The following is a 23,724-nucleotide window of genomic DNA, read 5'->3' on the forward strand; positions in this document are numbered from 1 at the left end:
ACAAAAGTTCGAATAATCAATTTACACAAAAACATTAAAAAATCTCGCAAAATATATGGGAACAAGAAACACGCCAAAAACCACTTAGTTGCACTGCTGAGACATATTGATAACTATACAATTATCGAGAGAGGGCGTTTTAGACCTTGTGTAGTCAACTCTTTCAGAGATACAGCAGGCAGAATGTTGTGACGACATTCAACAAAAAAAAAATCAACATCTAAATGCTCTCGCTGACCCGACACCATGTAAAACAAAGACATTAGACTGCCTTTTACAAGGAAAAAGGGTACTTACGAAAAAAAAAATAATAATACAGAAGCTACGTAATACTCTCCTAACAATGGTAATCGAGGTTTTGATACAAAGCTATCATTTCTTACCTTGCCGAGTCTAGAATACTGTAATGGAAGTTTTATGGAATATTGACGCATTTACATGTGAAAACATATTTTTCAAATGACTGGTTTGATCTTTGGCTTTTATGTAGAAGCATCGGTTTTAAAAGATTTACATTCTTCAGCTGCCGCGTTTGTAAATAAATCATCTGGTGCAAAAACATCAATTACCTTTCCATCAGAACTGATACAGTATTGTGTGAGAGGGTGACATGATTGATTGAAGAGTCTAAAAGATGCCTCAAAACTGTCTTATTAGAAGTAAAGTGTAAATGTTGTATTCTTTTATTATTTGCTTATCTTATCCTTGCATTTTGATGAGTTAGAAAGTTTAATGTTCATTATTGTCATTATCATAGTTTGATTGTTATTATTGAATTCAACATCATTTCCCCCATATGAATAAGGAATGTTGTGTTCCCAGGTCAAGCGTAAGCAGAACGTACCAAGTCACGGGCTATCGGAAGACATGTTCTTGTATTTATATAGGGTCTACGTGTGTGTGTGTGTGTGTGTGTGTGTGTGTCTGTGTGTGTCTGTGTGTTTAAGTTCATATTACACGATACCTGAATGCGAAAATTCAACACTTTTACGTGTGTCCTCATTAGTACAATCCATGCAAAGCATTGATCTGACATGCTGTAAGCTCATGCCGTGCTTTCAAATGAAGAAAAGCTGAATAGTCATTTATATTTTACACAGTAGCGTCACTTGTAGATCCAAAATGTGCTTACAATTTTACCAGGAATGCTACCTGGTGGATTGACAAGAAGGGAGTCATGCAAGGTCTTTGGATATTTCATTGCCACGAAAACATTAGCTGCTACATAGAACGGCCTTGTTCAGGTCATTGACTGCCACCGAGGTACAATCATACTTCACATCGATGACGGTTGGGAAGGAGGATGCCTATGCATGTTGACAGTGTAAACCCATTGAGGAGTACACGGCCTCAGTGCCGCATGACTTCGAAACAAGGCATCATCACATCACATTCCGAGACCGACAGTAATCATCGCTATGGGCGTTTTTAAATAGTCCTACCTCGAGGACTGAAAATACTGCCCTGTTGACGTAGTGAGTGCATCAACATACTAGAACGACTAGCGTGGAGCCCGGCGTGGAGAAACGCGTAATGACCGCAGATAAGTTTTACATTTTACAGACAGACTTACATTTAATGGTTCTTTGCTAATTAACTGTGATAATTATTCAGTTTCGAAGTCAATAAAATACGCATGAAAATTGATTTCTTTTTTTTATTACCAAATCTTTTGTGCAAATAAGGTACTTTACAAATATTCCTTTGAAGTGGATCTATCATGACAGACATACTTAGCTTAAAAAGATCAGACAGAACAAAACAGTACTAACCTCCCATATTTCTTCTTTTTTATCAATTCATATTTTATCAATTCATATTTCTTCTTTTTTATTAATTCATAGTTACGATAAGAAAAATATAATCACACTACTCTTGGAAATAAAGCGACAATGCTTAGTAAGCAGTGTCATAGTATATGGATAAGCAACTTTATTGTCATGTTTGATGTACAGACGGAATACATGTAAATATATACGGTGTATATTCAATATTATATAATATGGTGTGTGTGGGGGGGGGGGGGGTTTCGCGTGTGGTATCTGTGTTTGTGGATATTATCATTGGATCTCAATGCCTCTCTTTTAGATATATCCTGCAGACCAAGAGACTGAATTTGATAATTCAAAAACACATTTATTAGATAAGCATAACAAAAAGAAATTGAGGAGAAACCAACTTTGGTGTAGCTATAACAAACAGGGAAAATTCACGGTGTCACGATTTGTTCGTCGTCTTGAAACCATATGGAAGTCGCAAGTGTTTGCTAAAGATCGGCTACTGGTAATCTGGTCTGTAGCGGTGTGCCTCAGATGGCCGAATCATGGGATAATTGTTTTGAAGCATCCCAGCGGGTGAGCTGGTTGAAAACCGGGTTCTATACTGCTAATTGCCCTTCAAGTCAACCGTTCCAAAACAGTTAATGACTATGCGACGCAGTATTTCAGCTATTGACAAGATTAAGTTTGTATTATTAGCCTTGTAAGACAGTCATTCCGATATGTATCAATATGTATTATAATTATGTGTGTGTGTGTATGTGTGTGTGTGTGTGTGTGTGCGTGTGTAAATTATACAGACAGACAAATCGAGCCGGTGTGGAAAGCACTATACCTCTTACTACATGTACCAGCTTTGAGACTTATGAATTAACCTGATGTGGTGCAAGGGATGCTGTTTTCTTTGCCACGTTATCTGGTTTGTCTGTGGGTTTTACACCCTTCGTGCGCTTAGAAACATCTGTATTAAGCGCCTTATAAATGTATTGTATTATTATTATTATTATTATTATTATTATTATTATTATTACATCTCCGGATCTCAGAGATTAACAGGACCTTTTGTTATTGTTTCCTTGTTATTTTCTTTTGAAATGTAAGTGTTATTGCTACGATACTGCAGCTTAACAAGATGTCTTTGCTAATAATCATATCTTTATCATTTTGTGTGTGATTAAGTTTCTTGCGTGTCATCGTTTTGGTAGTTGTCTCAACTAAGACCTCAATGCATTCTGTCTCGATGAAGAGAGTTAAAATGGACTGCTGATTGCACGGTGCCGCGATTATAACACAGATTGTCGACGAATCCTTCAGATCAAAATGTAGTCTTGCTTTTATAGAACAAATAGGAGATGATAGCGGCTTCTTAAGAAAAGAAAGACCAGCCACATGTATTACGTTTTATTTGATATCAGACCAATCAAGTTGTGCTCCCATACAATCATGTATATCTAATACTTAACGACCAGTGTCACAACAGTCAAGATTATTTAATCGTCACTGCACTTACAAGTAATCAAAATCTAGTATATCATTGAAGTGTTAGCAATGATTTGCATAAAAAGCATGCCCTAATATTGATCCCAGTGCATACTGCATGTTAGGAAAATGAAACAAGAGAGGGAAATCTGGGATGTCTGTTAGTACACTACCATCCCTTTCTTTCTCTCTCTTTACCTCTTTCCAATTTTTTGATTTTTTCTTTTCTTTTCTAACTCTGTTTTATTCATGCATTATCATCTATACGCCCCTTTAAATATCGTCGATGTTACTGTTTTCTGTTGCGAGAATCTCTTTACAATACAGCGCTTTAGAAATGATCCATGTACTTTCCATTTGTAACATCCACATTTCTTCAAATCAATTTTCTCTCCTTGCGTATTCTCATTTACTACCTCAATGTACGAGTTACAGTGCTTTTATCTTTTCAATCTTGTATCTCCTTCAAGTTGTAAGGTTGCTCTAATGAAAGTAAGCAAATATATCCTTTTTAAAGCCGCAGACGGGACATGGACTGCAAATAACAGCGTCAACAATCAAAGCAGCGACTTAAAGAAAACACAGTTAAATCCAAGCTGAACGAAGCGAATGAGAAATACATGTACAATGTAGTTCGGTGGGAAGAGAGCCAGGGGTAACACTCTTCTTTCTTATGACATCTCGCGCTGATTGGCTGTTAAGCGACGCACGCGTAGTTCACGCCCATGAACTGGGGCATCTGAGCGTCGGTGCAGTAATCAGCCACTGCGGTGAGCTTTTCAACGTTGACATTGCGGGTGCTGAGGGCGCAAAGTGAGACAGGCTGCCCTATACGATTTCGTTAGTCGCAGACAAATACGGGCTGTTCACTCCTAGTTCACTTCACATTATCTACTGCCCATGAGACGACTTACCCTGACGTTGTGTGACCGGATGAGAGAATATCATCAGTATTATTAGTGAGACTGGAAGCTTACCTATGGATGCGCGATTGTGCCGTGCTCCACCTCGAGTTTTGTTAGCTTTTCAGTTAGTTTTCTTAATTTGAAGGCATCTCTCTCTGAATCTTGTCAGAATTTCTCGAAGCTACTGGGTTGAAGTGATATTCGGCATCCGAAGGAGTGTGGAACTGGATCTTCAGAGAAGGTCTCTTCGCGTATTTTTGATATTTATTTTTTGATCTGTGCATTATTATACAACATTCATTCTCAACTTCATTCCGCTTATGATGACATTGAACTCGTTCTCCTCATGATTGCGGGGGTATAGGATGAGCTTGACACTATGATTTGGCATTATATATAATTTGCAAGAGTTTACACCGCCTCATGTCCTTTTCGCCACAGGTATTTGGATTCTTTGACGGAATAACTTCCTATCACAAGACTGATCGCGAGACGGCAAAGAGCATTTCACCTCGTTTTGTGAAGCTATAAACAACCCATGGTGTGAAATCTAGCCAGTCCCTGTCTTGCATCACCCGTACAGGATTGACAGCAAACTAGTGTGGAAAAGGCTTGGTAGTAAAAAAAAAATAAATATGGCTATGTGGTGCTGCTGCTTAGTGTTCATTGTCATGGGATTTGGCAGCTGCACAGCGGCTCGCTCTGCAGCCAACAGTCTTAGCATGTTCGCTGCTCAGCAGACCCGTCGCGACCCCTGTTATGACGATAATGGTAGTCCAAGGCGGTGCGAGCCAGACTTCATCAACGCCGCATTCCAGGCACCTGTGGAGGCTTCCAGTACATGCGGGAACCCTCCCAGTCGCTTCTGCGCCCTGTCCAGCGGGTCTGAGGGCGAACGACAGAGAAACTGTTTTATCTGCGACGACAGCCATCCAAAACGGCGCCACCCGGCGTCCTACCTCACTGACCTCCACAATCCTAACAACTTAACATGCTGGCAGTCCGAACCCTTCACACAAAGTCAGCACAACGTCAGCCTGATATTAAATATGGGAAAACGATTCGAGATAACATACATCTCAATGGACTTCTGCTCCCTACACCCGGATTCTATGGCTGTATACAAGTCACAAGACTTCGGTAGGACATGGCAACCCTATCAGTACTACTCGAGCCAGTGTCGTAAAACCTATGGATACCCTAAGAATGTCATTATCACCAAGCAAAACGAGCAAGAACCAGTTTGCACCGATATTCCTATCTCCGGCTCCCGTGTCGCTTTTAGCACACTCGAGGGTCGTCCGTCCGCCTACGACTTTGACAACAGTCCTATTCTCCAGGACTGGGTGACGGCCACCGATATCAAGATCGTCTTTAACAAGCTGCAAGCACTCGGAGGGGCAGATGCGGAGACGCCTAGGGAGAGCTTGTACTACGCGCTTTCAGACCTGTCCGTCGGGGGAAGATGCAAATGCAATGGACACGCATCCAGTTGTGGTCCAGGAAGAGACGGCGAGCTTGAGTGTGACTGCAAACATAACACAGCGGGAAGGGAATGCGAATTATGTAAACCATTCCATTATGACAGACCATGGGCAAGGGCTACTGCCAAAGATGCCAACGAATGTATCCGTGAGTATTAACATTAAAAACTGTCTTGAAAACAACGCTTTTTTAAACCATGCGTGGCGTTAATGTAATAATACATTGTAGCTTCTCATGTTTCTCCCTACTAGTGGGTTCATCATGACAAATAATACTGACAAGCACACGTGATGTTCTCTTCTGCAGAGAGTGAGGTATACCTTAATCATGCAGAGATAATTTATTCCTTTTGATAGAACTTCGTTTCTGTCTTGGCCTTATTACTGTGTGAATACGCAGGAAGTTCCCCGCATGCAGTCTACATCTTACTGGAAGTGTGGTATATTAGTACAGATGCACTTGTAGCGTAAGTTGTAGGTAGACACTTTACACAAGGTAAGAGATGTACGACAGCAATTCATCTCACCTCCACAAATTTGCAAAGGCAGCTGCCAAGTCATACATCAACGAATCATGCTCAGACAACGATCACCTATATAATTATCCAAACCCTTGGCTGGTATGTCCTCGTCAGTGAAAGCTTCAATGAATGAGACGTCTGCGTACGTGAATTCAGATTTCTAGTTCCATTCGTTAGATGTTTATATTCAAAAACATAAACAGGTATGCTGTCATCGAGCTCCTTAATGATGTGACCTGATAACCCTCATGGGATATATTCCAGACTACAGTAGTTATTTTTCATCTGGGGACTACTTTCAAAGCAAGGTGCATTATTAATCTTATCATGTCGAGTAATCCAAATTAACACACATTTCCTTGCTAAGTTAAGCCAGTATACATAGCAAGTGATTTGTCAGTTAAAAGAGAGTAAGAGGACGACGAGACTCCATCGAGATATGACTTTGGTGATGAAGTTTGTAAGCAGGGATACGCACTATGCGAGAAGTGGGGATTTCCCCGTTTTGCTGATTATTGTTTTGTTTTTGTAGGGGAGAATGCTGGACGTATAATTTGTAACCACGAAGACTTGCATAAGGACGAAACAGTGATTTTTTTTTATTGATTCCTTCTGACTAATGCCAGTAGTTGACCCTTTCTCTGCATTTGTGTGTTTGTTTCGCTTTGTCTATTTGTTTACATGCTCTGCAGATCCCTCAAAATAGAAATATTATTTGTTTGTCCATCGTAATAATGTATGCAAAACGTGTCGTGTAAGGGGAAACATGGCCATTTACGCACACACATCGACACAAACTAAGATACACTTTTCTCTACACAAATACGCTTGTTACTGTTAAAAAGAAATGAGTAAATCATTATTCCCCTTGACCACACTGGTCATGTTCCGTTAATGATCTTCCTAATAAGAAATAAGGGATCTTCTTGCCTCCAAAGCATTTCTGAAGCATCAGGAAATATGAAAGAGTAAAGGAAATTAACAGAAATAACTCCATGATGCTGCATTCATGTATTCCATCTTATTTCTAGCCGCTGTCGCTCGTAGGCTATTAACTATTTGTCCGTTGGACTTGAATTCCCGCGACGTTAATCACAAGTCTCGAGTAACATTCTTGCCTGTTTTGGAAGTGAAATTTTAACGAAACTCAAGACGGCGCTCGGGGCAAGGCGCCTGAGTCAGCACACACACAAGAGAAATATAATATGCATAATAAATGCAAGATTTTCACCAACCGAGGGCGAGATTTCTCCCTTGTTTATCATCCTTTAGAAACTGCTTGAATAGAAAATAGATTATAACTGGAGGCCAAAATCTATGTAGGAGCGTTACTTCTTAAGTGTCCTGTTCCCGGATTTATGCTTGTGACTTGTCAGATCATATTACTTTCTTTCACAAAAGAAAATAAAAGGTCTGTTTTAAATCATTCTTATAAGGAGGACGCATCAAAAGACACGAAGCTCTATCTAACGAGGTAGATAATCTAGTTGTTAGTCTATCTTTACAGAATATATACCAAATATATAGTATAGGATTTATTATACCGTGAAATGCAGCCTTGCCATGCCATTTTATGAAGAGTTGTAGTGTTCAAAGTAAATTATGAAAGATACAGTCGCATGCCTTTCTTCATTGTTACAAACTGAAACATCATGTATAAGTGAAGATATAACCTTGTGTGGTCTATAGGAAACTTATGAGACGATGGCATCACTACATCTTATCTATGGGCGACGCAATATCACATTCGTTATGCATGTACGTGTGTTGTAGCTCCATGGTGTGTTTCTTGTGTGTTGGGGGTATTATGTTCAAAGGAACAAAAGTACTATCTCTATATCAAAATCACTTTCTAACATCGTGTGTCTCTCTATTCATTACATTAGTAAAGGGAATATTCGGTGTTAAACGTCCTTAAAGGCATAATTTACCATTTGCAGATGAAAGCATTAGTGCTTTAAAATAATTCTAAAATGTGAGTTAGGGATAGAAACAACCACTGTCAAAATATGAATCAGTATAATCGATGTTAAGTGTTGTTAAATACACAAAATGTGAACAATAGTTATAATAAAAAAATTTCCAGACTAAACCGTATACAGTTACGGTTTACTGAGAAAAACCCTGATATCTCCTTATATTTTAGGTTTTATTGCAAATATTTCATATGGTAGGATGTTTTATGATACAACAGACCTACACATATGCATCAAATGTGATATCTTGAACATTTTTGAAATCACTGCTCCCAAAGGTAAACTGGACCTTTAACTGTACAGCAAGACTGCACGGAGAGGACGTGGTTTACGGACTCTCGAAGTTTATTGTGAGAGCCAAATACCAGGACGATGACTTTTCTTCACTGAACAATTTAAAAAATGTCAGAAATAGTTCCATTGGCAAATACAAGTTTTGTCATTTCATAGACACTTTCTAAACATGTGTTATTAAGGTCACTTCGGCTGGACAACAAAGTTAGGAAGTCCCAGTTTTCGCCACCCTGCGGGCACCCAAGTGAGGGGCCCAATACTTAGCATGTAATGTGCCCCTTCATTGAAAATTTGATTCGCTTTAAGAATGTACAGAATGTACTAAGCAATATAGGATTTATTATGCCGTGAAATGCAGCCCTGCCATGTTATGGAGAGTTGTTACATAGTGTTCGAAGCATATATTATGAAAGATACAGTCGTGTGTCATGTTAGGTAGACCTAACATGACGTGCCTAACAGAGGCACGAAGAAATGAATAAATAATTGAATAAGTAAAAAGAAAGCATAACAGATGAAAGAGACATAGTGTCCATTTTCACCATCTACACATCCACCCACCCCCCACAAAAAAAAAAGCTGAAAAGAGAGGAAAGGACATTTCGTCTGCAGATAATTTGTTTGCCCCTCCCCTCTACCCACTCCACCTCCCTTCATCTCATTTTTGTACATAAAATATGTGCTTGCATCATTGTATGAGTGAAATTACGTCAAATTTTAAAATTTCATAAGTTTCACCACCATTTTGACTTATTGTATGTTTAATAGTATAGACTGATGATGGCTCTGAATAACAATGAAAAAAGCAAAAGTGTTTATTAACATTAAATCATGGCCATCATTCATACTATCATCATTTTACAAGGTCCCCTAAAAGGCTGTTTAGCATTGTCGTTTTCCGCCTGACGCTGTCTTTCTATTCTCCACAAGCAGTGATTATAAGGAAATGTCTTCGCTTTCTCCTCCTGATATATTTTAAATCAAAGTACATTAGATACGAGTTCATAATTGACGCTTTTAGTTACAGTCAAACCGATAAAATGGTAGAGATCTTATCAAAACATTGGCAATTCTAAAAGAAAGATATGGCAGTTTGGTATTAAAGTTGTACACGTGTTTGCAGAAGAGTGATATTGATATATTGATATTGATATTGATATTGATATTGATATTGATATTGATATCGGTACACAGACCTCAAAAGTTTCTCAGTTGATTACTAAGTTAGTTATCTTTTTTTTTTTTTTTTTTTTTTTTTTTTTTTTTTTTTTTTTTACTAATATGCTGAAATATCGACCAAAGACGTGATTTTCTGTCCTTGTGCACAAACCAATGTGAGCGTTTTGAGTTGATGACGTTGTATATCTTCATCTCACCTAGATGCGTTTCATGTAGGGTTTAGGCCTATGTGGTTGCAAGCTGTATTACCACATGTATAATCATCTAGTCAAGACACAGTAGGCCTACAGAAACGTTAACATCATTGACTTGCTGGTTTTGGTCCAATTTTAATGAAACGTCTCCCATTCTTTTTTTTATTTACCATGTATTTTGAAGACAAATTAAACGTGATATATATGGAGGAGACAGAGCTGCCCTTCAGATGTTTCTTCTGGATGATGAAAAGCCGTGAAATTCTGCCATCAAACAAGGGAGTCATAACTGCCATCCAGCTTCTCGAATAAATCATGCCAGATGTTTGTCTGAACAGCGATTTTCAGCTTCTTTTTACGTGTCATCCTCTTTCATGTGTGACAGTGATAGCATCATAGTATGTTCGGCACAAACATTATAATTAACAGGCCCCAAACTTGTTCAGGCTGCAAATTTACAGAAACCGTATCAGTGCACCTTGTCCCTTTCCCGTCCTCCGTCACTTCTTGAAGTGTTTGTGTCTGTAAGTCGTGATACGCATCATAGGGTGAAAGACGACTATGAGTACCTATAGTATGGTGTTCGTCGAGCGGAGTCATATTAGAATGGTCTGTTTGGTTGGTTGGAGTTTTAAAGAACAAAAAACACGCAAATAACTCGTAGATGAATTATGATACAACTCTCTGCAATCTCAGTAAGAAGGACCAATGACTTTCTTTTTTCCCCGAAAGAAATAGTTCAACCTGTGTGCATGCAGTTGTATTTTGTTTAGTTTGTAAGTGTCAAAAACTTACACAATGCAGAGGGCAACTTTCATTATTATACTTTGGTTAGTAAAGTCATTGTAGGCAAATCTTCCATGATATTATTACATACAATTTTTTTTTTCTCCTGGAGGTTGCGTTGCCTAACTAAGACTTATTATTACTCTTGTCGCAGCTCTGTGAATTAATGTGATTTTTTTTTCTTCGTACATTGAGAGGAATTTAGCGGATTTCGCCTTTGGCTAGAATCGATGAAGGGTGGCGGAAAGAAAAGACAGAAGGAAAAAGTCGAAGGAAAGAAGGAGAGAGACAGGAGAAACAGGCGCGGGAAATCAGCGGAAATCCAAGTAGAGGAATAACTGAGGCGCCTTCACATGTTACAGCATCGACGTTATGCATCGATCGTCGGCAGTGTCAGATCTGTATCGACATCGGTCGAACCGTGGTGCCCTGACAAGAGTCAGTCCTCGATGATAGATCCGACGTATATATTGACGGTTTTGAAAATTACCCCCCCCCCTTCCATTCCTCCCTATACACAATCAACATACCCCAGTATTGATATGACTAACGAGACAACTTTTCTAACTCGTTGATTCATTGTGTGTGTATGTGTGTGTGTGTGTGTGTGTGTGTGTGTGACAATTTTGAGGCAGGTAGTAACTAAAACAAAACAAAACACACTAGCGGAAAACGTTTGTATAATTATCTCTTGCAGGGATTTTACTGCTGTTACATGCGCTTGCATAGTTACTAGAAATGCATTTGTCAAGTCAAAAAATACATATAAGATGCATTCTCCCGTCGGAAGCCATGTGAACTTACAAATTAAATACGAAAGTTTGCTGCAAGTACTTTTCAAATATAGAAGAATTTGATATCAGTTACTTTTATCCATTTACCATCTACATTATATGCAATCCGATGTCCCTTTTATATTCTGCGGGTACCAAACTGGGCAAAAAATTTCCTTGCGGTAAATGTGTTAATGGAGGGCATCTTTGATAGGATGGGGATAAATGAAGGTCAATGACCTTTCGCTTGGATATGTTTAAGGCAAAGTTTGCAAAATTTTGCCACTGGGCTCATGTGGTTGATTTTGTCATTAAGTTTGATTTCTTTGTATGTATAGAATGATACATGGTGATATTCTTTGACTTCATGCTAGAGCCAAGCTAGAAAGGATTCTCCTCCTGTGCGACAATTCTTGTTAGATAACGACACGTGCGTCAACCGAAAACACACTATTGCATCACTATGTGTCCTCTTTTTTTGTAGTTCATGCACTTTTATTTTACATTGTTGTAACTCGTGAATTTATGTTCATAACTTCATAAGGAAGAAAAAAATCATCGTTCAGCTTTGAAATTCGCATCGGATTTTCTGAATACAAACTATGATCAGTCTTTCAATTGTTGAGGACTATCTGACCTTATTAATTAACAGCCCCCTATTATACGTAGGAATTAAAAATAAAACACCACGAACACACATACACACACACACACACACACACACACACACACACACACACACACACACACAAACACGCGAAATCCTGAAACGCTGCTAATCAGTTAGATAGAAACCCTAAATAAGAACTTTCTTTTTATCTACCACTTCGAGCAATTTCCATTTAAACCTTTGCGATCTTCAGTTTTGCATTTATTGTTTTATTTAACATAGTTATTTCTTTTCGGTAAAGTCTCCCCAAAAGGCGTAAAGTCTCTCCAAAAGGCGTAAAGATCAAAATAGTGTGGGGGTATAATAAAGAAACTTGCTATCATCCATACGTTCTGTTCAATGCCCTGCCTCACGTCCGTATCTATGTAATTATACACTCATTGATAGGATTCCATGTAATAGATAACTTCATGGTGTTCTCGGCGTATAAAACAACCGAAGGAAAACTGCATAAAAGCACGTCCTTGTCAAAGTATTCCATTACTCCAAGATCTAACCATATACACTCGGCACAGTGTTTAAATTCGTGTGCGTAATGACTGGTCCGCCATGGAATGATGAAGGCGCTTGTGGGAGCGTTGTTTTCCCTCTCACGGTCTTTGCCAAGAATGTTTGGACGTGGAGCACATGTGAACTTTTACTGGTCCCATCATGAAGCAAGCTCCCCCCCCCCCCCATGACTATTAGGGAACGGGTTAAAACGGGTGAATATCGGCCTACCAAGTAACATTGTTCTCACACATGCTTGTAAGCAGTGATGCAAACGTTGCTATTGAAATTAACATTTTCCTGTTGCCGCAGTGCAAATTAAAGCATCTATTGAAGAAATAAGGTAATGAAAATTAAGCGGAAGGAGTCCACTGTATATAAGGTTCACTACATTGTTGATGTACATATAGTGCTCATAAATACATTACCCTGTACAAAATTCCGATTAATGAGTGTTATTGGCATCTTTGAATTTCTCCCCATGTTACTCACCACAATGGATCTGTATCTAATTGCCCATCTAATTGTCTTTCTTTTTCTAAACATTTGATGCTTCTTGTATTAAGCGTTGGTACATATTATTGATACACATCGGCTTAGATTTATAATACACAAAGTCAAGATAAACTGGTTCCGTTAGGTATTCTGCGTTATTTCACTGAAAACGCACTGTTAGCCATGGCATACTGTTGAAGTGATATAACGAGGTACAGTTACAGTGCAAAGAATGCCGTTTCATTTGTTCTAGCTGGTAAGAGCGGCTATGAGATACGGCTGTCCTCACAAATACTTCACACATGCATGCCGGCGTCACCTTCACAGGTTTGCGCTAGCCCATTCCAGATTATTTTTGTGAGGTTGAACACTAATTTGTGAGATCACCTGCTCTGATCCGTCAGAGGCAAACGTGAAGACGAGGTGAACATTCGTGATGATGGGCTGTTTAACAAATCTCTTGTCTGAAACGCGGTGATTCTACCGGTACGGTAAAGCCAAGCGTTGCCTGTTCCCGACTAAATTTCAGCGATAGCTCGCGGGCGTTACTCACCTATACCTTACGCGCTAACAGTTGTAACGTTAACCCCCTTTCTATTCTTGTTGATATCCGTTTTCAAGAATCGATTGGTACATTTGTCGCTGTCAGATGGAAACGTCTAAAATGTCATGGTCGAAGTGGTGTATATGACGACACCGACGACTTTCATGGGAAAATTACAGTGCGTCATATTTTGTTGGAAACACCCGCATTCGAAGAGCAAATACCTGCGTCTCCAAATAAGAATGAAACATGACTTCATTTGCCCCTCTACTTATTATGTTTTTGTATTTTCCAGGAACATAAAAAAAAATCCTAATAAAATTTGAGTGTGCGCAAAACAAAACAGCAATCAACCGCCTATGCCTATGGATTACCGATAGAAGAAGTTGAGATATCCGAGGATCCCTTTGATAATCGGTGTTATAATGGAATAACATCTGTAAAACAGAAGGCGACATCAGCATGGTGCGACATTATCAACACTGAAAGTAATCCAAATTAATCCTGTGATACTCAAAGTGGAAGTGACCATTTTGGATCTACAGAAGTAGAGACACTCAAATCATTTTTTAAAACATACTCATAATTATTATCTCTTTCCGTCCTAGTACCGTGTATTCTGTAATTGAACCCATGGAAGTAAACATGAAGAATAAATATGAAATAAGGTTTGGGTTAATTGTTGTGGAGTGTCATGAAAGGTCGTGTAAGATTGAACAAACAAACAAACAAACAAACACACCGACAACAACATCAGATGTACAAATTTTTTCTATAGAAAGGATTGAAAATTCAGAATAACAAGTCGTTCATGACAAGAGAAATGAAAAACAAACAAAAACGTATATTCTTTGTACTGTAGGCAGGATAATGGTTATGATCTTTAATTTTCATTATTTTTTTGTATGGTAACTGGACATGACTGTCATGCCCAGTAGATACACTGCTCTCTAGGACTCAGAGTCGGCAAAGTGAAAAAAAAAAATGACATCCGACAAAAATCGTACGATAACAATTGATAATTGTGAGTGTAGAAAACTTAAGAGTGATTCCGAATGATTTGATATCACATCATTTTGGAAAACGCAACCAGTGAGTTTGATTCACCTTGATCAGATTTCAAGAACGAGCACTAGCTTACACCAAGACACAAAAGACGTAAGATATACTATGAGAATCTCATTAGTGTTGTGTTATGTTATTTATCAGCATCACCTATAATGGTGGATGTAGCAACAAAAAGAATATTGGTGTAATAACAACAATGAGACTTTCAAAGTTCCAGCATGATTGTTTTCATGATATCGATAATGGTTTCCAATTTCAGTAGTAGTGATAATGATAATATAGATTAATAATGATAATGATTACAAATAATAACTTGAAAATAACGACCAAAGTGTTTCTAAGCGCTTTACAATTATCAAGAGAAATGAAAATATAAATCGAGTACAAATAGGGCCTAATCCATAAATTACACAATCATCGATATTCTTCTTCAAATAAGTGCGTCTTGAGTTTCTTTTTGAAATTGTCAATGGAGGTTGAGTACTGAATATAAGTAGGGAGGTTATTCCAGAGAAGGAGGCACAAATTATACAGCTGTACCTGGCTTTCAACTTTTGTGTCAGTGAACTGTTACATGTGCCTCCGAACAGCGCAAAGATCCTTGAACATTAAAAAATTCAACTGAGGTTTATAATGCCCATCAGAGACTCCCCTGGCTGTTTTCGTTGCCAGGCGATTGATTGCCCGAGCGGGAAATTAGGCGTGACTCGAGTCTCCTCCTCCTGTGAGTGTTGGTGCCTGCTAACCATGACAGTACAAACAAATACGATCTTGGTGCCAGTGGCAGTGCCTCACGTTGACATCGCGGTGTCGACGAAATACCTGATGACAACCACTGACAACTGGTGTGGTCTGTGCTATCTTCGCAGCAGTTTAGATATTAGAATAGATATGAATTTGATGGATTTTACATCGACATCTGTCGTAGAGAGAAATAATTTGATAGGATTTTAAAAATCGACAGAAGCTAACTCATTACACGTACTGAACTTGTACGCTGTCAATCTTGTCTATATATAACAATAACAATCGAGTTCCCGCATAATCATCCACACAGGCCATACCTATTTTGACGTGATCTACGTGAAAGAGTGGAACGCATTTTGCAGTAACTATTATGAAGGAAGCAATGGCAGCTGAATTACAGCGATCAAACGGAAGTTTTGTTGGTATTAATCTAACGGAATATGTATTCAGATTAATATGAATAAATGATTCGGAAATGAATAGCGATTATACCAAAAGGACTAGTGTATCAGTTCAGTTGTGACAACGTACGTGTAGTCACCTAAATGTGTAAGAGTCGTTCTTTTGGAATCGAATTGTTATGCGTGGGAATAAGTACGTTTGTATGGAGTCATTCTGCATAGTTCAGTGGAACTAGATCGGATCGACTGCAAGGCCAAGTGACATATGAAATAAATAAAAGTGATTGTCCTAGATGATTATGAAAATATGTAATATTCAAAATTTTGTCGGTTATGAATATTGGGAAACTTTAATCGCCATCGACTCACCGTCTGGTCGAAGGCATGATCACTGCTTTCACCTTGTCGATGCCATTTATTTCACTGAAGTAGGCCTGTTTCATGTTAATCAATTCAGAGCTACTATTTTAACACAAGCTATTAAGCATCAGCAATTTATTATCTCGTTTCTTTTTTACAAGGTGAAAATTTACCGACCGAACATGTGAGCTGCATGCGTTTTGTATATGTACAATTCTTTGCGTATATAGAAATTGGTAACAAAATTACATGTTCTAAGTTTTTAAAAGAAAGTTGACAAAAATTGACATTATGACAGTTTAAAATAAACGCACGGTCACTGTATAATGCAGAGTAAAGTGTGATAGCACTGTGGCATAGTGGATAAAACTTTTGACTTTCAATTGCTTGTCCCAAGGTCGAATCCCGTCAAGTGTCTACGTCACTGGACAATACGTTTTTACCCACTATAAATATGTCCTCTCGATCCAGGTGTATTAATGGGTAACTGGCAATGCTATAAGGTAATGATAATGGCAGGACCCTCTGTTAGAAGTTTCTTCTTCTTCTTCTCCTCCTCCTCCTTCTCCTTCTTCTTCTTCTTCGTCTTATTATCATTATTATTATTATGTGTATTATTATTACTATTATTATTATTATTATTGTTATTATTATTATTATTATTATTATTATTATTATTATCATTATTATTATTATTATTGTCATCATCATCATTACATCATCATTATCAGTACTACTATCATCAATATAATAAATCAAAGCAGGTGTATTATATAGCATGTTGTGCTTCAAGAGTGACAGGATCGAGTTTTGCGTGCTCCTTGCCCTTCCACATTGAACTACTTTGATACTGGCCTTGCTGGGAGTCGTAAGGGACATTTTCTACAAAGCGAGGTTCACGCCTGACTTTTTTTTTCAACATCGCCTAATCCTCACTTCGCAAAGTTGATCGGATGATGTTGTCATGGTTACGGACGAGTACGGAGGTGAATTATTCCTTTTAGGAATTCACTGGAGTCAAATGAGGTTAGAAGAGCCTTTCAACGTGTAGAATAGAGTTGTGTGACTTAGTGGGAGAGGGAAAGCCGTTGCCACTTTTCATTTTGATGTGAGCTTATGGAATGCAGAGTTGCAGTTTGAATGCATGTAGGCCTACACATACTGTGTATTGCCTGCTGGCAGCTGCTGCCAATGATGTCGATATTTTTGATGTTGCTTACATTTAATTGTAATAATCGTCGTTCTCCCTTGTCTTCGTATTAGGCCCTAATATCATAATCAAAGTAATCACCATTACAGCCTTTATGATATCACTTAAATAATCATTTTATTGGTGACATACAGTATGTTTAACTACTTCCTAATGCATAAAACATTAGCAAAGCACGGAGAAAAATACAATGCATTTGTAACGTTTATTGATACATGTGATAAAGTATTTTTTTAGTTACAACTGTTTGTTTCGAATTCGTCACCATCAATACCTTTTGTCTCATATAGAACAACCTTATCCTGCCAAAAATGTATCTGCGTTGTTGACAGGACCATTCATAATTCATGGATGTACAATAAAATTGCAGTGAGAGGAAATAACGATTGCAGCTTCCCGACGTTACAGGCAGGAAGAGAAATATTAGTATGCGTCTGTCATTTGGGCACCAAGGTCAGCTTCATGCATGATTAGATGTTTCCTATGACCGAAAACTATCCCACGAAGGAACTTATCCTAGAGAATAGTCCCACGAGCATCTAAAAAAAAAATTGTATTGCGCCTTGCTGACGCAGCACGACTGCCAATCACAAAAAGACCATTGACCTGTCTTTTTTCTTTGCCTTCAACCAACCTCTTGAATCATGTACTGCACGAAATGTATATGTCATACAGTGAAATGACCAACAACAGCAACAAAACCACACCAATATTTTGTAAAGGATAAGAGAATGCCCCTCCCCCCCCCCCAAAAAAAAAAAAAAGCAACACACGCACAAGCACACACACAAAAAACGGCATGCGTGGTCAGGGCTGTACGTATTAACGTTCTTCCCTTTGGATAACCAGGGAGGTAACAGAGCAAAAGGGAACCTGCGAGAGAGTATCAGTGACTCAGCTGACTTTTAATTCCTCTGTTTTTCAGAGTATTCTTAATGACTGCGTAAACTTCCTGGTTATTGTTAAAATCCATCCATGAGAGTAATTACGGGACAATATGAAATCTTTTGTTGTTGTAAATGCTCCATTGAGAGTGTGGATGCATCCTTGAGAGAAGTTCATTATTAAAAATTATTATAATTTATTAAAATTTGATATTCCTTTGGTCGATATGAATGCCGTATACTGCCACAAAGTGTCTCGTCAATCTGCGTTTTGTTATATGGTTACGGAGTGTGGGTGTGGGTGTTGGGGATTTATTTGAAACGTTAGTATGATTGTAATATGCTTACACATGTATGGTGTCCATATTCCTTTCGGTTCTTTGCAAATCGTTCAATCGAAGCGTATGCGGTCAAGTCAACACTCACCATTAACTTCTATTTTGATTGCTTTGTTGTAATGATAATGCAGCACAGAATATCACAGCTCCATTCTCTTCTGGTATTTCAAGATAGCCACATTACACTTTTCTTCCATTCTCTTCATTCTTTAAGGTGACAACTATATTGTTAACTACTTCTGGTGTTCCCTTTGGGTCATGAATTTGCTTCTGTCGAGCAATAAATAGCAAAGATACAATTGATCATAAAACTATTAAGTGCTATCAAGGTAGTGTTATGATTATGACAGTTATGATACATTAATCACTGTTCTTTCATTAAAAGCAATACCATAATCATCATCTCTTGTCTCTACTGCTATCCATGCGATTATGAGTTTTACTGATCTTGTTTATGAAGATTTTCCTCAAGACGGCATACCGTGGCAATATGGACAGAGCACCATCTGATATCATCATGCAGAAAGGAGGAGAATGTTAATTGGAAATGTGCAATCAGAAAGGACTATTCATATACAATGTATTATCATGGATGTTACTATCAGTTCGCTGGATGATTATTAGCTTCTTTGTCCGCACAGATATGGAATTCACGTCTGCCCAGATGATGCCTTTTAATGGCAGTGAGAGAACCATTGTGCGTTGTAAAGGCCGTACGCAGAGAGTTGGTTATCGTTGCCTAGATACCCGAATGCCATTCGCAAGAATTCCTCGTCTGTTTCCTGTATTGACAAATCGAACTGATTCCTTCTTTGATATCGCACTCGATGTTGACGGATGTTCACAATAACGCGAAAGAAGATCTGTTTGTCAGGCGAGTCGACCCCACTAAGGAGCATATACATAATGCATTTTTTTTTTTTTACCTGCTACACATTGAGTCAGGCCGCAAGGTATACATCGCGCTCGATGGCTGAATACTGCCTTCACTCACTGTACTCGGAATAATACGTTTCTCGCCTACCCGAATCGTCGGTGGTACAAGCGATTGGGATGTCTCAGAATCATCCTATGTCGACAGATTTTGTCTTCTGTAAAAGAGCCCGACGTCACTACTGACAGTAAATAAAATGAAATTGCTTTAAAAAAGGGGAAAATCATATCTGAAACGACGTGGTTTGAGACAGGTATCAGACGAGAGAGCTTAAAACTGAGAAAAAGAAGAATTTATGATATCAACTCCAAATTTAGGGATGGAAATGTGTACAAGGACAGTTAATTGATCGTAGGGTGCGAATTTGTAGTAGAGAAAAAGGGCTTTGGAACAATAAGCAAGCTTTCCCCTTTGTCCACACCCCCCCCCCCCCAAAAAAAAAAAAAAAAAAAAAAAAACCACACACACACAGACGGATTAAAGGGGATCGCTAGTAACTGATCAGTGGGAATCAGTGGAAATGCTCGGGGATGATTGTTCCAATTCTTGTGGGATTCATTTAAGAATATTTGTATATCTATTGTTGTGTGAAAATTATTTGCTTCAGAACGGTCTCATATTCAAGCAATGTGCAGTTTAATGCCCCGTCACTGTACAGGCACTGGAAACATTAAACTTCACATTACTTGAAGATGAGACCATTCTGAAGAAAATAATTTTCACCCAACAATAGATATATACTGTACTCTTAAATGAATCCCATAAGAATTGGAACAATCATCCCCCAGCATTCCCACTGATTCCCACTGATCAGTTACTAGCCATCCCCTTTAAGCTAGGAAGATTTTAGTAAACTTATCAAAAACTTTATGATGGCTAATCATGATTGTTTTACGTACACGCACGCACGCACACACACACACACACATTTACAAACTGGCTAAACATGCTCCATGCATCATTTTTTTATAAAGTATTATCTGTTATATTTCTCTATCATTATGTGCCCATGATAGTGGATTAGAACTAGTAATTATAGAAGTAACGTGAGTACTATTGACTATTGACTAATTATCAAGTAGGCTTTTTATCAAACAACAATTGTATTAATAGTAGACTGAAACATAAGGCTGCAAGAATTACCAAGCAAATAGAAACACACTTGCTAATAAGATTATTTTTGGGTGCTTCATATCGTCACGCCAATGAAAAATGATGGAGTAGTAGAGAAGGTGGTGTCGCGAACAGCAACTATAACGTTGGCGGAAAATGTCTTTGTCATGTTTGTAGGGCGGTCTTGTGGAGACCAGGTAGAAAATGCTTCTCTTGCAAGAAGTAAGCATGTACTTTTGAACATCATACAGAAACCTTCAGTTATTATTATCATTTCTTCTTTTTTTTTTTTTTGGGGGGGGGGGGGAGGGGACTTGATTTTCGAGTTTTTGCAAGACTTGATATCCTGAAGAATTTCCATTTGACCTTCGGACTTCAGTTCTAACAGAACAAACATGCCACGTCCTCCCGAAGAAATCAGGTATGTCTAACGGGGGACGCCGAGTTTGGAAATGCACCATCTCTCTCCGTCCAACACAACATGATCATAGGTTTCTTTCAAATATGTCAAGGGAATGTGATGTATTTGGTGTTAAAATGGAAAACATAACTTATACTAGAAAAAAATATGAAGAACCAGTTAGCCAGAAAGTGGCTTTAAATCAAAACAGTGGGATGAAAGGATCAAGTGTGTGAACATTTCAGCGAAATCAGCAAGCAATGTGTGTTTGAATTCAATATCTAGCGTTACTTGAGCTGTTAAATCTAAACATAGCTTTCAATCAAGTCCCGTTTGCAACTCGTGTTTTGTGCATTACTTGTGAGCGCCCTAATTAAAGAACAGTATTTATGAAATTAAGTCTTACACTTTTGTATTTTTTAATTCACAATTCATAAATGCTGAGTAAAAAAGCATAAAATATGATTTTCGTTCAATTTGAAAGAAGTGATTTATAGAAAGATGCTGGTATGTCCTTTTATCTTAAACGGAATTCCAGGCGAATGAAATGACTCTTTCTGGTGAGATGTTGTGCCATCGTTTTAGTGTCATCGATTTTTTTTTTTAATTTCTCTCTCAGAAACAGTAGCATTTACATGCTATTGATTGCTCTCTTATAGATAGCGTAGATATCTAAAGTATTCTGGGATGTCACTGTGATCACCATTTTCTCTCAAATGAAATGATAAAGATATGAACTATTGTCTATTTACAGGTAAAACGAAACACCAGAAATACCTTGTTCCATCATCACTCAAGAAATTGCGTTTTATTAAAGCGTCACATCCATGTGGGCTTGTTGTTTAATCTTTAGTACCGCTAATATATCTTGCAAAGGAGGCACTTTCATTTTACATGAGATTGATTACCGGGCAGCACACTCAGGAAGAAAGAAATGCATTTCATCGCAACCTTTCGCTTCATGATAATGGCTTCCCTTAAGCAAAATAACATTCGCCATTTTTTTTTTCATTCTTTTTTTTTTTGGGGGGGGGGGAGGGTTTAGTTAGTGAGAAACTTATGTATTTGAGGTAGAATAGAAGGTGATGATATACATCAATCAAATCCCTTGAGGCGTTGCAGTTTATTCTCTGCCAAATCATGAAAACGTCGCAAAATGATAGATGTATCCTCAGTTCTGCCAACGCTAGTCTTTAATCCTTCATCCAGGGAAAGGAATTCGGCACTCTGCAAGAACGTTGCATGTCCAGCTTTGGATAACAATATGGAAAATATTACGCATGAAATTTGTGCGATAAACCCTTTGTCATTTTGCAGGGTTTTTTTTTTTCTCCAAACAAAAATGCATGCACTCTAATATAAGTACGTGTAAGTATAGATATAGATAAATAAAAAAAAAAAATATATATATATATATATATATATATATATATATTATTATTATTATTATTATTATTATTATTATTATTATTATTATTATTATTATTATAGTTATTGTTGTTGTTTCTTCGGAACAGGAACAATATTAAGTTATTATCCTCATTGAATGCGCTGAGGCAAAGTTGAAACATGACCGCTAATTGGGGAGAGTTGCGTCAACATATTATATACATTTCATCGTAGTCAAAGCAACATGTTGATTATATGCTGCTCAGAAAGAAACACAGATGATTGCTCAAATACTCAATGAGACCTCCATTTCAAAACATTGTTTTTTTTTTGTGTGTTTTTTTTTTAGACGGGAAATCATGTTCCTATAAGCTTTCAATTGGTAGATGAAGCATAGAATAATAAATGACTAAATCACTTACAGCTATACAGTCGGTATATTCATGATTGTGAAACCGCAATCGTGATCCCATTATTTGCCCCTGAGCTATTCACTTCACGCAAACAAATTGGTACCTCATATAGGGTCAGAAATGCAGAAATGAAAGGCATTGCTGATTAAAATAAGTAAAAACCCACCCCTTGGCAATAGAAAGGCTGGACACACACTGGTTTGTACTAGTCAACGAAGATGGATCTCCACCATGAAAGAGAAATAGACATCGTAATTACACCAATTTGTACAACAGACAAAGGTAGCTTACCTCACTTTTATTCTCTCTTTGTCATCCCATTGTACCATCTAATTGAGCTGTACGTACAAAAAGGGGGATAAGGAGACAAAGGCAAGGGAGTGAATGGAATCGCCAAGGGAGGTAAGATACAAGGGAACTGGGAAATGCGTTCACTTTGTGTGAAGTGATAAATAAGAAAATCCTATTTAAGGGTATATCGTTCAAAGGGGATGATTCGTCCTGAAGACTTCTAGTATCTTCCAGCTTTCGAGCACTTATGGCCTGAAGGTAGTAAGGTGTGTTTAGTGAGACGACCAAATTGAGGTCTAATTCAAAGAATTTCAATCTGTCACAAGGACGCTGAGAACATTAGCCAATTTAACTTCTGCCTATTGCTCAACCGCCACCAGACTTATCTTTCATTGCCCAAAGGGACTGTCGAGGTCTGTGATGATTATGCACCGGACTATCTGAGACCTGGCTTGGCAGCATTTACCTCTAGCGTGCGTAATATACACTTTTTAAACTTTATAAACAGTACACATGACTTGAAGTCAGCAGTGCCTGTCTGCCATTGACATATCGATCATACTAGTATTCCTCTTTGCTGCTAATTGCAGGAAATCGCGATGTCTCGGA

At 38.1% G+C, this 23,724-nt stretch overlaps 1 protein-coding gene across 1 annotated transcript in view; it reads left to right on the forward strand.

The window, feature by feature from the left end:
* The first annotated feature begins 4,797 nt into the window (after positions 1-4,797).
* LOC140231649 (netrin-1-like) overlaps positions 4,798-23,724 on the forward strand; it is an 89,653-nt gene continuing 70,726 nt past the window's right edge. The window contains exon 1 of the mRNA XM_072311799.1: positions 4,798-5,794. Coding sequence (XP_072167900.1) covers positions 4,798-5,794 — 997 coding nt within the window. The remainder of the gene's footprint in view (positions 5,795-23,724) is intronic.

This window comes from Diadema setosum, chromosome 8, assembly GCF_964275005.1.
Source record: "Diadema setosum chromosome 8, eeDiaSeto1, whole genome shotgun sequence".
Classification (NCBI taxonomy): Eukaryota; Metazoa; Echinodermata; class Echinoidea; order Diadematoida; family Diadematidae; genus Diadema; species Diadema setosum.